Source organism: Dasypus novemcinctus, chromosome 6, assembly GCF_030445035.2.
Source record: "Dasypus novemcinctus isolate mDasNov1 chromosome 6, mDasNov1.1.hap2, whole genome shotgun sequence".
NCBI classification, from domain to species: domain Eukaryota; kingdom Metazoa; phylum Chordata; class Mammalia; order Cingulata; family Dasypodidae; genus Dasypus; species Dasypus novemcinctus.
Genome location: NC_080678.1, coordinates 80,707,526 through 80,724,063, shown reverse-complemented (window position 1 = coordinate 80,724,063; position 16,538 = coordinate 80,707,526). Strand labels below are relative to the sequence as shown.

At 61.1% G+C, this 16,538-nt stretch overlaps 1 protein-coding gene across 2 annotated transcripts in view; it reads right to left on the bottom strand.

The window, feature by feature from the left end:
* CDH23 (cadherin related 23) overlaps positions 1-16,538 on the bottom strand; it is a 438,368-nt gene that overhangs the window by 118,975 nt on the left and 302,855 nt on the right. For both annotated transcript variants that reach the window (XM_058298988.2, XM_071215845.1), the window contains 6 exons: positions 16,343-16,448; positions 14,091-14,218; positions 10,307-10,379; positions 8,770-8,886; positions 5,178-5,290; positions 3,935-4,042 (listed from right to left, as the gene is read on the bottom strand). In XM_058298988.2, coding sequence (XP_058154971.1) covers positions 3,935-4,042; positions 5,178-5,290; positions 8,770-8,886; positions 10,307-10,379; positions 14,091-14,218; positions 16,343-16,448 — 645 coding nt within the window. The remainder of the gene's footprint in view (positions 1-3,934; positions 4,043-5,177; positions 5,291-8,769; positions 8,887-10,306; positions 10,380-14,090; positions 14,219-16,342; positions 16,449-16,538) is intronic.

Genomic DNA, 16,538 nt, shown 5'->3' with positions numbered 1-16,538 from the left:
AAGGTCAACGGGGGGGGGGTGGCCGTGGGCCCCGGGGCCGTGCCAGGACGCCGCCGTTCTTAATTCCCGGACGCTCGGCGATGACAGGCCGGCCTCGCCAGCTCCTTCATCTACTTGATGTGGGGCCTTTTGTGCTTTGGCAGCAGAATCTGTCCCTCCTTGGCTTACTCCCCAGCCGGAGGTGTCTCTGGGGTCACCAGACCAGAACGGACGGATGGGCTGCCCCGGCTGAGGACGCCCGTCTGCCCAGGCCCGCCCCGGCTCCAGGGGGCGGGGGGCGCCCACCCCACCAGCCTGCCCCGTCCACTCCTCTCCCTTCCCACCTTGCTCCACCAAGGAGGCCAGGGCGGGAGAGGGAAGGTGTGATGTGGGCGTGTGGCCTCAGTTTCCCCAGCCACGGCAGAGAAGCCCGATTGGCCGCATGTTGAAAGCAGGAGCCAGGGCTCCTGGGAGCTCGAGCCTAACTAGAGCAAGGCCAAGCCGATCCACTGAGGCACACGGGACCAGCCCCCTGTGTGTTCCGTGACGCTGCTCTCCTGTTAGAGGGGATATTTTTTATCCTCATTTTTCTGGATGGGGAAACTGAGGCACTGAGCAGTGAAACGACCTGTTCAAGGCCAGCAGGCTGTTGCTGAAGGCACTGAGGTCAGCTCATGGGAGGGGGCTTCTCCTTTTCTGTCCCCTCTCCCCATCCCCACCGGCCAGGGGTGCCTGATGTCTGCTCCCTTGGCCTAACCCCCGGACATGGGCTGGGGGCTGGGCGCGGGCGGGCCAGGGCTGTGACCCCTCTGCAGTCTCCCTGCTGAGCGATTCTGTAGAATCTCACCACTTTCCCCTCATTTATTTCCAATTTCACGCTCGTCATTTTTCTCCTGGCCTGACGGGGTATAATTCTCTCTCTCTCCCTCTCCTTTATTTTGCTGGAGGGTTTTGAAAGGTTCTAAATCAATGCCCATCAGCCGGGTCCTTGAAGGAGGTTGCAGGAGCCAGGAGGGGAAGGTGGGCTGGAATCTCACTTGCAAAGAGAAAGAGCGACACGCGAGCACCTGCGTGTGTGCAAAACACCCCCCAGCGCCCGTGTGGTGCCCCCCACGGACAGGCAAGCGTACCCACGCCAACCCCGCACGTTCAGCTGCAGGGGTGAAGCTCGATTGCTGCCGTCGGCTGGTTCCGGGGGATGTGGTCAGTGCCCCCTCCAGAGACGCCCGGGGGGGGGAGGCCGGTCACACCCCCAGGTTCCCTGGGACAAGGAAGACCCCACTCTGACCTGGCGGAGCTGGGGTTCCAGGTGGGATAAGGGGTGGTTAGATATTCACCCACTCAACAGACCCGTCAAATATGTGCTCGGCAGCGGGCTTAGTACAGGGGGGTTCAACAGTGAGTAAGACCTCAGGGGACGTAGGTGATGTGACGATGACGACAACCACAGCTACCATGTACGGGCCACTTACCATATGCTAGTGCTTCATGTATACTGAGTCATTAAGTACTGACCACGGCTCTATCAGATGGGGACTTTCATTATCCCCATTTTCTAGGTAAGACGATTGGAGCACAGAGAGGTTTAGTAACTTGCCCCCAGTCACACAGCTGGTAATTGCTATAGCTGGGATTTTGGTATCAGGAGCTGTACACTTACTTAATCACTATGCTTTACTATGTTTTAATAAACAAGCAACCTGACAAGCATAGATTGTGGGGCCAGTTCTGAAGGAAACAGCGTATGGAGGGGTACTTTAGTCAGGGATGGCCTCTCGAAGCTGGGACAGAAGGAGCAGAAGGAAGCAGCCATGGAAGATCAAGGGCAGGGGAGTAGAGGAAGAGCACTGGGGTGGGGGAGAGCGTACAGTGTGTGCAGCCTTGGAGGTGGATGAGAGTTTGGTGGGTTCAGAAAACTGAAAGGCCAGGGTGTGTGTGTGTGTGTGTTGGGGGGGATTGTGGGGAGAGCGGTGGGGGTGAGTCAGCGGTGGGCCAGCGCCCCTCATATACCACCTCCCTGATGCCGCCTGACCCTCTGGGGTAGCCGTGGCCTCCCTGTTGCCCTCTTTACTCACACCTCAACCGAAGCCCCCACCTCCCTCAAGGCCGTTGTACCGCCTTTGGGCCCAGGTGTGCATGGGGGGGGGGGCGGGGCACAGACCCTTAAAAGTATAGAAAGGTATTAAAATACACACATGTATATGCATAGATAGAGTTTATGGCTGTAAAATGTGAAAGGATTTTTATGACTCCTTGTTGTTTTGCTATGACAAACTTGATTAATGTATGAGGTTCTTGAGTTCTCACTTCCTGGGAGTTACTACCCACAACTGAGCATTCCAGAGAATCCTTGAACATTCTTGGGAATGCTAGAAAATCCTACCTACAATTTGTCCTCGAATGAAATGGAATTTTTACAAAATTAATAATTATTAAAGTTCAGCATTACATTGGTAGGTGTTTGATACATCTATCAATTTTGATTTTGCCACTTTCTTTTTGAATTTTTGAGTCTTTATACTTTTTTTTTTCCAGATCTCAAACCCTACCATGGGCGCCTGAGAAGCTCGAGTCCCAGCCCTGTGCCCGTCCCATGGCAGGGGCCGGGGAACAGCCGCTCCAGCCTGAAGGGTGGGCTCTCGCCCCCGCCCCTCACTGCTCCCGCAGCACCAGGAAGCCTGGGTGGGACCTAGCAGGGGGCTGGCGCACAGTAGGTGCTCACTGAAGGTTCCTGGAGCGCGAGGAGGCGCTGGGCAGCAGGCCCCTGACCCCTGTCCGCACCTGCTCATGGCTGGAGGCAGGCCGGAGGCTGGAGGAGGCCGCTGGGGACGGGACGCAGATGCCCCGGTCGCATGGGGCTCCCCCCTCCCGCCCCGGGGGGCCTTCTCGTCGCCAGTGGCTGACTCTTCCACGCTGTTCCCCTGTTGGGCCATTCAGCCACTTCCGCCGGGGGTCGTGTCCTGTACCTGCCCCTTAGTTCTATCTGGAAGGAATTACCCAGAAACTTAAGGCAAAGGTGAAAGTTGACCTGACAGGTATTCAAAGCTGGGTGGGAGTTCGTCCTGTGCCTGCACCAAAGTGGCCACAAGGTGGCAGCAGAGAGCGCCCACCCCGCGGCCCTGAGCCTGGAGAGGACCCGGAAACAGCCCGTGCTTGTGGTTTCCAAACCTGGACTGTGGCGGCCAGCAGCGCCCCGGAGCGGGTGTGAGAACCACGATTCCAGATCCCTCCTCCCTGCGCCCGCCCGCCTCCCCTGGAATCTCCCCAGATAAGGCCGAACGGGGCACGAGGGGATCCCAGGGCAGAGCGGGGTAAGGGGTCTTCCCCGGACACTGCTCTCCATTCTGGACGCCCCGTGCCTTTAGCCACCCCTTCCCGCCCAGAGTGGGGCTGTGCGGGCTCAAGTTCCTGCCCCGGACCCGTGTGGACGCGTGTGGCACACACAGGGGCTCTTCACCATGCGTAGCCCTGCTCCAGAGGATCCTGGAGCCAGCCTCAAAGCCCTGCTGGGCAGTCCTGGGGCAGGCTGGAGGCTGCAGTGACAGAAGTGGTGACAGAAGAGCACTGAGGGTGGAGCTGAAGCCTGTGCACTTGGCGGGATGGGTTGGGGGCTCTCCTGAGGGGGCGGCCAGAGGCGTGAGGGCGGGCCCGGGGGCCTCAGAAGGGTGGCTTACGGGCTGGAGCGGCTCCCCGTCCTCTGCCACCGTCCCTGGGCTGCCGGAGGCTCCCCGCGATGGAGCCTGAAGCCCACTGACTCCGGGGCTGGACGAGCGCCTCCCGCCCCCTTGACCTGCGTTCAGCCCGCCAGGACCCCTGCTGAGCTCTGCTCCAGGAGCCGGCTCGGACAAAACGTGGAGTCCATGAGCTCCACGCGGGCAGGCCCACGGCACCCGCAGCGGGAGGGGCAGGCCCCCTGGAAGGGCAGCCGCGGTGGCCCTGCCACCCCGCCACCTACCGTGGTCACATCCGAGTCTGGAGGGGTCATCTCCACCAGGTTGATGTAGTAGGGCGCGTCCTTCCAGGTGGGGGGGTTGTCGTTGATGTCCAGGAGAGTGATGTTCACCTGCGAAGCCACAGGGGGCGCTGTGGAGCGCGCCTCGCCGGGCGGGGCAGGGGCACGGCTCAGAGGGGCCGCACGCCCGACGCCAGCGGGCATCTTGGGCTTAATGCCACCGGCTCCACCAGTTGACCGGACCTGGGGGCAGGGCCTGGGCTTTCAAGGACAGGAGGGAGCTAGCTCCTTCCAGGAGGGGAGAGTTTAGGCGCCGTCCCACCAGCAGGCGGGGGAATGATGAGATGACCCCCGAAATCCTTGCCGTGACCCCGGCGTTTCTCCACCCCACCCCTAGTCTTGGCTGAAGTTCACCAACAGGGTGGCAGAGGTTTGGGAGATCTGATAGAATCCCTTGAGCCTCCCAGTCCCAACTACAGGCCAAGCAATTTCCCCGCTCACTTGCCGCCCAGGTGAATTATTTATGGGGCTCGGATTCCTATTAGCGGGGCCTCCCACCCCTGAATGGGGCACTGGGGACTTTTCTCCCGAGTCCCTGGCCGAGGGACACCAATCCAAGCGCTCCGGCTGGAGGCAGCTGCTGCAGGTGGAGCGAGGGCCATGCACAGAGATCAGCCGAGGGGTCGCGAGTGACAGCCAGAGAAAGCTGAGGGGAACTAGGGGGGAGGGCGCCGCCGTGCCTGCCCCTGGTCTGCCTGGACGCCTCTTGGGGGCGGGCGCTTACTGCTTCTCACGCCCCCATTCTCTTCTGCAGCCGAGAACTCCTTCAGGACCCCGGCTCCCTTCCTCTACTCTTGGGAGCACCCTGGGGGGAGTGGCGAGGCCTTGGGTGAGGGCCTTCCCTGGTCCTTTCGGTTCATGGGAAGGAAGTATCAGGAGCCCCCAGGGTTCGGCAGGGCTCCGCTTCCTGCGCTGAGCTGCTGGTCCTGCTCCTGCTTGCTGGCACTGCCGAGGCAGGAGATGCCCGGGGCCCCTGCCTTCTGCTCCCTGCCCGCTGGCCTTGGGAGGGAAGGGAGGAGACCTTGCCTCTCGCTCCTCCGTAGCCTCCCCGTCCTTCCTGGTGACTGGCGACGGGCTGGTACCTGCCCATCGCTCTCAGCCCACTCCCACAAAGCCCAAGACTGGCAGGGGAGCAGCGTCCCGGTGGGAAGGTGGGGAGCCGGGCCCCGGAGGGACGGGCACTCACCGTGGCAATGCCCGTTTTCTGGTTGTGGCCCACGCCCCCGTCCACGGCCCGGACGATGAGGATGTATTCAGACTTGACCTCTCGGTCCAGCAGGGACGTGGTGGTGATCTCACCTGCGCGGGGTGGGGGGAGGGCGTGACACTAGGGGGGGCCCGGGGAGAGCGCGGGCAGGAGGCAGAGCGCCAGAGCAGGCAAGAGAGACGCCTGCAGGTCAGGTGAGCTGGCAGGTGTGCACGTCTGCGCTGGGGTGCAGAGCGCCAGGCGGGCGGGAGCAAGGAGCAGAGGTGGTGCCCGGCGGGGGGGGGTGCATGCCCAGGCCGTGGGAACTGGTACCCCGGAACTGGGCAAAATGTCCCCACGTTGAGGAGGCGTTTTCCTCAGGGAAACTCTGAGGCTGGTTATGGGGGCTGGGGGAACCCCAGCCTCGGACACTCAGTTAAATTTTGACATCATCTTACTGGCTTTCATCGCCTTGAACCAGTCACATAGAACCTCTGTGCCTCAGTTTCCTCACTTGGTCAAAAGAGAACAATGATAGGACCCACCTCGTAGGACTGCTGTGGGAGCTGACTTAGTTAACATCGTGGAACGCTCTCAAGAGCACCTGCCGCTGCTGTCCGCAGAGCCACAGAGCCACAGCGGCAGGACTGAAAACGCCAAGCTTCTCACATGTCCCCGCTTGGGACTCATGACCAGACAGTTCAACCGCGAGTACATCGAGAACGCAGAGTTTTTAAATAATTTCCTTAATTACCTTGTGAATAACATAATTCCACTGCCTTGCATTATGTAGTATGCAACAAGTTATCCTTTTAAATATCAACTTTTATAGTTCTTACAGTTTTTGTCAGCCTGTTCGGGCATTTCTTTGTATTTTGGTAGAACTAAAAAACGAAAGTCACTTTGTCAGAGATGTGCTGGTAAATGCTTAACAGCTGGCTCCCCAAGAGGGAAAAAAAGGATTTGCCACTTTCTGTGGTATAAATACTCCCGTTGGGGTTCATGGTAAGCCCCTTACTTGAAGGCATTGAACATGGAATTGGCAAGAGAGGCGCACAGCCGGCTATCACACGCGGGCGTGAGCCAGCTGAGCCGCTTCTGTGCGTCACGCAGCCAGGCCACTGCCAGGCCCCCCTGGGCTGTGGGGGAGACTCCACACCTTGAGGACAGGGAGACCCAAATTTGGATTTTGGTTACGGCCCTTTCCAGATGCTCAGCCTTGGGACATTGACTTAATTTCTTTGAGCCTCTGTTTTCTCATCTATAAAATGGAGATTATTATGCTTTCCAGAGCCGTTGTGAGATGAGGATTAAATAACTGTAGGTGAAGCTCCCAAAACTCAGAAAACATTACTTTCCACCCAAGGGACTGTGAGTTCTCCAAGGGCAGGGGCGGTGTGCTAGTCATTGAGCCCCATTGCCTGAGCTGTGTGACCTGAGGAGAGTCACTTAACTTCTCTGTGCTTGGTTCTCTCTACCATACAACAAGGGAGCTGGGCCAGAGGTTCCCTAGGACCCCTTCCATCCTCGCATTTCCCTCCCAGGCACTCCGGCTTGTCCTCTGGCCTGTGCGGGCCTGCGCAGGGAGCCAGGGGCGGGGGAGCGCTAAGGTGCTCAGGCCGGGAGCAGAAGATGGGCAAAAGCCTGACCACTGAGCCACACTCCCTCCGGGGTGGTGTTGATTAATTGGTAGGGCGAGGAAGAAATTAATCTCTAAAAAGTTTTAAACATGAACTTGTCGGCATGATAGATCGCGCTCCTGTCTGGGAAATTAGATCCAATTAAGGGCACCTTTGTGGAGAAGGTCTGGCTCATTTGACCAAGGAGCTCAGAGGGAAATGCTTCCACCTTTGGAGCTAAAGGAGACGTGTTAAGGCAGCAGGAAAATGTCCGTGTCATCGTTAAAGGCCCTGGGGTGGAGACCGGGCCCTGAGCGGGGAGGCCTGAAGGTCAGCCTGCCCGGCGCGGCCGCGGGCGCTGTGTGGCCCTGACCTGGCTCTCTGGAACGGAGCGTTTGGAGCGCGGGCTCCGGGGACACAGGTCAGGCCCTGCGGGTCCTCAGTCAAGGGATGTCCTGAGCGTAAGTCCTCACGTGGAGGAAGGGGATACCTCACAGGGCAGCGGGGAGGGTGGGAGGAGACGAAACTGGTCAACGCGCTGAAAGCCGTGCTGGGCTTCGCCCAGCGCCCGAGTGCAAGTTAGTGAGAGGACTCTGAGCCCCTGGAAATGGGGCCGACGGGGGTCACTGCTCAGGAAACCAGGGCGAAGAACCCCATTTTTCAGAGGTGGGAGGAGAGGCTCAGGATGGGCTGGGCCCCTCCCTGCAGCGTCTGCTCAGGCCGGCCCTGACCAGTGCTCCCCCGGGGAGGGGGAGAACAGAGAGACGGGAGACAGGCTTTGACCGGCGAGGGGGCTGACCTGGGAGACGGCCTGCGGCAGTGACGCCCCGCATCCACGAAGCTTCATGCCCCTTCCAGAACACCTTTCCAGAGCTATTGCTGGGAAGTGGCCGCCAGGCCGGGGGCTGCTGCCCCCTGCCCTCTTTGCATCTGGGCAGGGCCACTGCCTGGTCACCCAGGCCTGCCCATAGAAACTTCCCTACACCATGCTCCGTGCTCTCTTATCTCTTTTACAATATCTTTGGAGCCACAAACTCGAAGGAGGCTGGGACCCAGAATCACCACGCTAGCGGCTGCCCACAGAACACCCACCCTGGGCTGCTGTGTGAAATAGGATTTCTCCTGTGTTCAGGTTTCAGGGTTTATCTGTGTGGCGTCTAGGGTTCCCTTAACCAATACAGAGATGGGCACTTGGAAGTGGGGTGCCTTCTAGGCCCACGAGGCTGGCTTGGAACCCCATGAGGGCAGGGACCCTCGCTCTGCCCCCAGCACGCAGCACGCCACCTGGCACAGAGCAGGCCCCACTGAATCCCAGATGAGGGCGTGGGTGGATGAGCCAGGGCCACGCGTTCCTCCCCGGCTCTGGCTGAAAAGCCCGGGGGAATCTTTTGCTGCTGTTTTTCTGCCCGCCCCTTCCCTCCCGGCTTCAAGGAGGAGAGAGCTGGACAAGGAGGAAGAGAGGAGACTCTCTAGGGCCAAGCGGTGAGCTGGGATGGGGACCCTGGGTGGCTTAATTCTGTGAGCCCGGGCCAGGTGCCAGGAGCTATACTAAGTGTGTGTTCACGGTAATAACTCATTCAACCCCCACAACAGCCCTCATACGATCATCCTCGTTTTGCAGGGGGGAGACTGAGGCACGGAGAGTAACTTGCTCAAGACCACGTGACTGCATTGGCAGGCAGAGCCAGGACTCGAGAGCAAGGTCAGCGGCTGAGGGAGGAGGACACTTAGGCTTGAATAAAAGTGTCCCTGGAGAGTGGCGTGCTGCCCAGCCTTTTACTAGAGGGAACTTCACGGGGCTCTCCAGCATTGAAGGAAATCCTTAGTGGGTACATTTATGCCGTGAATTTTTTTTCTCCGTAAGATCGGCCATCACACACAAACGACTACATCGGCGATGAAGCCGGGCGTTCAAAGCCGGTTTGCTCCACGCAGGGCTGGAGGGGGCCCGGGTGGGGCGGGCGGGGGCTCACCCGAGCGGGCGTTGATGCGGAACTGCGCGGAGCCCTCCAGGGAGTAGATGATGGATTCCTGGCCGAACTCGCGGGAGCGGTCCCGGTCGGTGGCGTTCAGGAACAGCACGGTGGCGCCTGCGGGGCACGAGAGGAGGCGGCGGGGCTGCTCACCTGCGCTCAGCGCCCCAGGAGAGGACCCGGGACCGCCGCAGGGCCTCCTGGGACCAGAGCCGGCTCAACCCCGCGCTGCGGCCATGAGCGAAAATCCACGGCTCCCAGGCTGTGCCGGGACAAGGCCCCGGGGGAGGCGGCGGGGCTCCCTGCCTCCCCCCCTCGCCCCCCGCCCAGCCTCGGCGAGCATTCCACGGCGAGGCCCTTCCCTGCTGGCCCCACATCTAATACACTCGGAGCGCACAGCTCTTACTCGGAGCCCACAAGAAATGAAGCTCCATAGTAAATTGCTCTACATTTATTGTAGTCCATTTTAATCTGACTCTATCTTCTTCACAAGTGGAATTTGTAAAGGGTTATTTTCTCCTTAGTGTGCAGTTAATTCCCTCTCCTTCCTTCTCCGCCTCTGTGAAACCCTGGGCTGGGGAGCAGCCTTTCCAGCCGCCCCGGCCGGGCCACCACAGCACTTAGCCCTGAGGCCACGCCTGCTGGGGCTTGCGGCTCCAGCACCCCCCGCCCCCCACCTGTGGGCTCTGGCCGAGTGGGAGGCGGGGAGGCATCTGGGGTCATTGCCCTCAGGCTGCCACTCACGGGCTGTGGGACCTGGGGCCAGTGCCTTCACTTTCCTGAGCCTCAGCTTCCTCCTCTGTAAAATGGGTCTAACAGTGAAGTCTCGCTGTGGCGCTGCGGGTGAGGACTGTGGGATAAAGCCGCGCCTGGCCACGGGTCCCTCTGACTGAGCCGCAGGGCCGGTGGTGACTTATTTGGCTGATGAATCAGTAGTTTCTGCGAGAGTCAGGGGCCAGGCGGGGGTTGTGGGACAAACCGGTCATTCCAGCCCCATCCAGGGAGCCATGGGGCCTCTCATCTGACTTCCGGCCCTGCCTGCAGCAGGGGGACGGGTGCACTGACCTTTACATTCTCCTTTACTTAAGTGCATTCAACCTGAAAGGGGAGTAAGCACCCTGGGGCGGGTGTCTCGGGGGCTGAGCCCCCAGGGGGTGGTGGCGAGGGCAGGAGGCTGGCTTCAGCAGTGACACCCCCGGGAATGCCTGGCGGGGACGGGAGGGGGGGCGAAACCCAGCACCCTGCCCGGCTCATCATCAGACACGAGCGAGTGCCCCGAGGCTCCCTTTGGAAGGTTCCAGGGTGCAGGGAAGGCCGCTCCTGAGCTCAGCCCTGCAGCAGATCCTGAGGTGGGGCGTTCTCCCCGTGAGGATGAAGCGACACTCTGGCTTTAAGGGTGAGGCTGGCAGCCCGCCCTGGGGACAGAGCAGGTCCGCCGGAAGCCCGAGTGTGGAGCTGGTGGTCCTGGGCTCTGCAAGTGGGTGCTGCCGCCTGGCCCAGGGGTGAGCCTCACGCCCTGCCCGGCCTGGGCCCATACCTGCCATGATGTTTTCCACCACGGAGACGAAGTAGGCCGGCTTGCTGAAGGTGGGAGGGTTGTCATTCTCATCCTGGAAGGAAAACCGACAGGCTGCAGACGCCAAGGAGGCCTGGGGGCTGGCCAGCTGCCCGCGGCAGGCCCCAAGGCAGGAGGACGGGCACCGGCTGGCGCCGCGGAGCTGTGGGCTCTATGCACAGCCAGAACCTGGGCGGGGGGCGTGTTCCAAGGGGGACAGGGGACCCTCTGGCCAGGCTATCATTCAAGGATGCAGGGCAGGCCTTGGGAAACACGTGGTGGGGTGGGAAGGGGCAGTGAGGGCAGGGAGACGGAGAACGAAGAAGCAACTGGGATTGTCTATAATTCCCAGGTCCCCAAATGCTCCCTCTGTCATCCAGCTGAGCGCCAGGCTCTGCTCCGGCCCCCCCACCTCAGCTCATCAGCCCCATGCGAGGGATGCCTGCCCAGAGCTCCCCTCCCAGCTCAGCCAAGACGATGGTGGAAGGTTCTAGCAAGCAGCCTAGAAATTAAGGGAGAAAGGAGAAACCAGCCCAGAAGAGACAGACGTGCCCAGGGGCAGGCAGGGTGGGGAGGGGAAGGGGGCGGCTGTCCCCTGGTGCCCTCCCCTGGGGCTGGCCAGGCAGGTGCAGCCAGCCCCCTCCTCACACGCCCCTGGGCTCTTTCTGGCCCAGAGCCCCCCCGCCTGCCAGTTCTGGGGCAGTCCCAGCCCTGGCCCAGCCTTCCCCTGTGACCAGGTGAGCGACCAGTGGCCAGACAGGGTATGTGGCTGAGGGCTGAACCAGGGAGCCGGGCCGGGGGCCTCCAGCCGCCCCTCGCCCCCGCCTGCTCTTCAATCAGCAAAAGCTCTCCTGCACTTGAAGACTCTCATGCTCACCTCCTGCTTTTTGCAATCACTCAGCAAGAATTTCTCTGTCTCCCTCTTTGAGGAAGCTTCCGTGGCCCACTCGACTCAGCGCCCACCCCTGTCCTCCGAGGCCCTCCCGGGGAAGCTTCTCAGTCGCTCAGCCCCCCGAGCCGCAGCCCCCCTGGGCAGTCCTTTAACTCTCCGGGGGGGCTCATGGAACTGAATGCTCTCGGAGGGCGAGGATCCTGTATGAAGCCCCTGTGAGCTGAAGGCACTTCCAGCCGAACAAACATGCAAGAGGCGGCGGGATGCCAGGTGGCTGCTCGCCAGGGGGACGTCAGAAAACCCCGCCCTGCTGCCCAGAAAGGAACACCCCCTCCTCCCAAATCTGGCCAGGGGCTCTGCGTGGCGCCCAGGCTGATGCTGACCAGCCCCTCTCCAAGGGAGCGGTGGTCTCGGGGTTCACCTGCTGTCCAGTGCCCTGACACCCCAGCCGGGCCCTGGCCTGGCCCTGGGGCGGGGGTTCCCATCTCCATACACGCTTAGGCCTCCTGCTTGGCCGTGAACCAGCATGGAGAATATCAGTGACGGAGCACGAGGCAGAAACTTATTAGCGGGGCTATCTCCCCGGATGCTGGCGCTGCTTTCGCTATTAGTTCTAACTCAGTGGCTCCCTCTCCAAGAGCTTATTGTCCCCTAATGGGAAATCTACAAACCGAGTTTGACTTCTTTATTAAAAACCAACAAGCGGTGGATGAGAAGGAATCACCTGGCCGCGCCAGCCCCCACCTCCCTCCTGCCCGAGCTGTCTCTTTTGTACGCCTCTCCCCCCGCCACCCCGGCCTTAAGTGTTGCCTTCCATGGCTTCGTCATCTACTGCATTTTTCTTCATTTGAGAGAAAAATCCCTTTGGTGGAGGGAGGCAGCAGCTGAGCCAAGTGACAGCTACTTAAAAATCACCCACGTGCAAAATCACCCCGAAGGTGGTGATCTTTTCCAGGGGGGGTCCTTAGACACACGGGACTGCGCCGTCCGACGCTCACACAAGGTGGCGCCTGTCTTGACTGCCAGCCCCTCCTGCTCCAGGGCTCAGGGTGCTACCTGAAGGACGGAAGCTGCTCCGTCCTGAGTGGACTGAGCTGGTGTCCTGCCCCGGCTGCCGTGGCCTGCCAGGGGAGGGGTACTCCTGCCCCTCCAGCCCACCCCTGCACCAGGAGGCCTCACCTCAGGGACCAGAGGTGGAGAGGCACCCTCTTTTGTTCATGGTGCAGAAAAGATTAGTCCAGTCCCAGCTGCGGGTGGGCTGGAGCCGAGAGTAAAGGCCCCTCCTCAGGTCCCTTCCTCAGCTGAGCCTCAGGCTGGGAAGGTGCCTGGGGTTTGGGACAGTCTGTGGGGTTCCAGATCTCAGGAGGGCAGAGACCCCAAGTCCGTGTTATTCCCAGTGGGTCCCCTGAGCAGTAGCCTCAGCTTCACCCTGGAAATGCAGACTCTCTGCGTTTAAATGAGAGCCCCAGGTGGCGATGTGCGTGCCCAGCCCAAGAGGCACTGGTCTCCAGCACTTGCCCATAAGGGCCCCAGGCCCGTGGGTGAGCTGCACAGACGTGGTCAGGGTGGCACCGTGTGGTGGAGAAGCCAAGGCAGGGAGCGCATTCTAGTTCTCTGGCACCACTGTCGACATTTCAAAGGAGAGGGGGACATGGTGAGTTAAGGACAGCCACGTCGTTAGGCTTCTGCAGATGGACACCTGCTAGGCCTCCTCTTCCCCTGCCACTCCCAGGAGCTGCAGCGCCACATTCAGGACTCTGGACTTGAGGTCCTGGACACCCATCCCTCCCCTGGCTGCATCTGGTTCTGCACACTCGCCCACCCATGCAGCCTGAGCCTGCTCCCTCACTGCCTCCCAGGCATCACCCTCGACGTTTCCATCATCCCCGGCTCCCTCCTGTGCAGCAGGTGCTCAGGTGGTGACCTCTCTACCTGGGTTAGGCCCTGGTGCTGTGGCCTTGGGCCAAGACGCTTGGTGGCGCCAGGTCTGGGGCAGCACCAGGGGCTGCTGGCGCAGTGGCTGCGACAGGAGGGCTATCCTGCAAGCCTGCACGCGGGGGCAAGATCGTCCTGAGCTTATGTTAACTCACAACGCATCTCCTAACCTGACGATCTCATCTAATCCTCCTGGCACCGGAAATGCGCTAACTCTTCCATCAACACGCGTTCACCCTCTCCCGGCAGCAGGAGGGAGGACGAAGGCTGTGTGTGCGGGCACAGGGGTGTGGGGAGGTCTCGGGGGGAGGAGGGGGCACAGGCCCGCCGTCCCGCTGTCAGGCCATGCTCCCCGTCCCCGGGGTCGCGGGGGAGCTGCATGGGGCAAACGAACCAGCGTGGAGACCGGCTCAGCGACTGATCATTTCAGACCCAGAATCCACTCAAGTGTGCTTGATATTCACATCAGACAAGCTGGGGTTTAGTTTCAGGCCCCTTTAGGTCTTTAGAGAAGGAAGCAAAAAAAGAAAGAGGAAGGGAGAGAAAGACGGAGCGGAGAGAAGACGACCCTCCAGCAAGCCCTTGAATTGCCCAGACCGTGGCTGCCCAGGAAGCCACTGCACGCCGCTGCTCCCCGCCGGCCTCTGTGCCCGTGCCCCTGCAGCGGGTGTCCTGAGGGCCCAGGGAAACTCAGCAGGACTGACTGTGTCTTCCTGAAGATGCGGGACGCTGGGTCTCCCCCAGGGGCCTGAGCTGGCAGGCAGCTTGGCTGCTCCAGCAATGGCAGCAATGGCCCACAGCCCTGTCCGCTCCTAGGGGGCAGCGTTCAGGACAGTCTGCCAGGCAACAGCCTGAGCTGTGGGGACCCGTCTTACACCTGCGGCCCTGGGGCGCGCGCCACCCAGCTGGAAGGACGAGGCCGGCCGTCTGGGTACTTACGAACACCTCGATGGTGACAGGGACCGTGCTGTTGAGAGGAGGGTTGCCGGCGTCCTTGGCCATGACCGTCAGATAAATCAGCCCGTTGGGAATCTGCTCGTAATCCAGGGGGCGGCTCACACTGATCACTGAAAAGACAGGAACGGGGTGCCCAGCCCCTCTGTCGGCAGCTCCAGATGCCCAGCCCATCTGGACGGGCAGAGAGGGTACAGCGGGAACAGGCCTCTCCAGGTCTGCCTCATCTTCCCCTCCTGCCTCTGAACCCCGGGACCCCTGACTTGACTTACATTTGCCGGCTGCCTGATATGTGCCCGGCCTTGAGCTGAGCCCACAAGGCGGTAACATTAGTAATCCCATTTTACTTAGGAGGAAACCAAGCTCAGAGAGGTTCTGTAATGTGCCCAAGGTCACACAGCTAGCATCTGAGATAGCCGGGGATGGAGACCGGGTTTATCTGAATCCAGAGCCTAGGCTCTTCTCCAGTAGATGCAACTGCCTGCTTGTCTGTCTGTCCGACCCACACACCTGGAATTTTTCTTTATATGTTCTTCCCCATCAGTCTGCAAGCTGCTCGGAGGGCAGCCACGCCTCAGGCTCTCCAGCCCTGTCCCGGTGACCCCGCCCTCCCTCCCTCCCAGCACGGGGTTCACCCAGGCATTGCCCAGTGTCGGGGTACCAGGGAGGCCCAGGTGGTGCATGCAGATGGCGGCCCCTCTCCCGCCCCCGGCCTGTTTTCCTCCCCTCACTGCCTGCTCTCTGCTTCTCCGCCTGCCCTCCCCGCTTCTCCCTATGGCTCTTCTTGCCCACCCACTGGTCTGCTCTGGGCGCTGCTTAACCCCCGGGGCACTCAGGTTAAGGCAGACTTGGCACTCAGAAGAGCTCTGTGTGGAGGTGGGTGAAGAGACCCTAAGCCCAAGGCCAGCTGCAGGCACAGGCCGCGAGGGAGGACCTGGGGGAGCTGAGGCAGGCGGTTTTGACCGTCAAATACCCACCGCCACTGCCCATGTCAGAGCTCCCCCGTTAGGAACTGCTCCTGTGCTACGCCACCGGTTCTGAGCTGGGGAGGAAAGGCATATTGGCTTGGGGCTGGGGGGCAGGCGGAGTCCGCAAAGGCATTAAAACGATATTAAATTGCAACTTTCTGTTTGGAAAGTCGAAACAAAATTATTGCATTAGTCATACAAATCCTAGGCGTGGATTCTTCCAGCTGAAGGAGAAGAGAGGGAGTGGGGTGGGCCGAGGCCAGAAACTTCCACTTTTTAAAACGGGGGGAGTGAATTAAATGGATGGAGAACCCAGGAGGCAGTCTCGGGGGCCGGGACGTAAGCGTGGGGAAGGGAGGAGGAGTAGCCCGGGACCGGAGCTGTTCAATGGCCCATTCATTCCCCCTTGGGGGACGCCTGACCCGTCTCCTGCATCAGCAAAGCTCCCCCAGGAGGGGACCTCCAGGCGAGTCCTGCAAGCTAGCCCGACGTTATGGATGGAACAGCCAAAGGCGGGCAGGACAAAGAGGCAGGGGGGAGGCGCAGACCACAAAGACCTGGAGGAGGGGTGACCACCGTAAGGGGAGAGCTCATCGGGGGACTCAAGGGGGTGCTGAGAGTTGAGGCTGGAGAAGCAGCCAGGTGCCAGATCACTTGACCTCATGAACCACCTCCAGCAGCTCTGCTGTGTGACCTTGGGCAAGTTGCTTCTTGTCTCTGTTGCCTCTTATGGAAAATGAGGCAATCTTGGGATTCTGGAGCGCAGGACGTGGCTAGGCTTCTAAGGAAGGGCTCTAGGCATCAGGACGCACAGCAGGGCAGGCAGGCCGAGGTCCGGAGGGTGGAACCATGCCTGGGTCTAGCAGGGACGGGGAGGGAGCGGCCAGCACGGGGAAGGCCACAGCTGGGCAAGGCTGGGCAAGGCTGGGCCTCGGCCCTGGGGCCGTCCACAGGATGGCAGAGCTCGGCTAATGAGGCTGTGCCTCACTGATCTGCCCGGGCAGCCTCGCTAAGAAATAGGGCCCCATGGGTAACACGGGATGCCCAGCTGGCCTGCAGCGCAGGCCACGGGCCACGGAGCTGGAGGAAGGGCTGGTCTGAGCCGCAGAGGTTGGCCTGCCCACGGCGACCTCCGACCCCACGCGGCTCAACCCGCTGCGGGCGGCTTCCTGAGGTTCAGGGAGTCTGGGAGGAAGGACCCCCAGAGAGAGGAGGGAGGGCGCGGGGTCCCGCCTTCCCGGGCCGGGCCTCGGCTCTGTGCCCCCTTACCTCCGTAGCCCTCGTACACGCTGATGTCGAAGTAGCTGCGGAAGGCGGAGGCGTTGACGATGCTGTAGGTGATCTGGTTGTTGGGAGGTGAGTCCTCATCTGTGGCCTGGAAGAAGAGGCAGATGGGCCCGGTGAGCCCCGGAAGCCCCGGGCCAAGGCGGGCAGCTGAGCCGAGAGGCTGGGCCCCCCCAGGCCC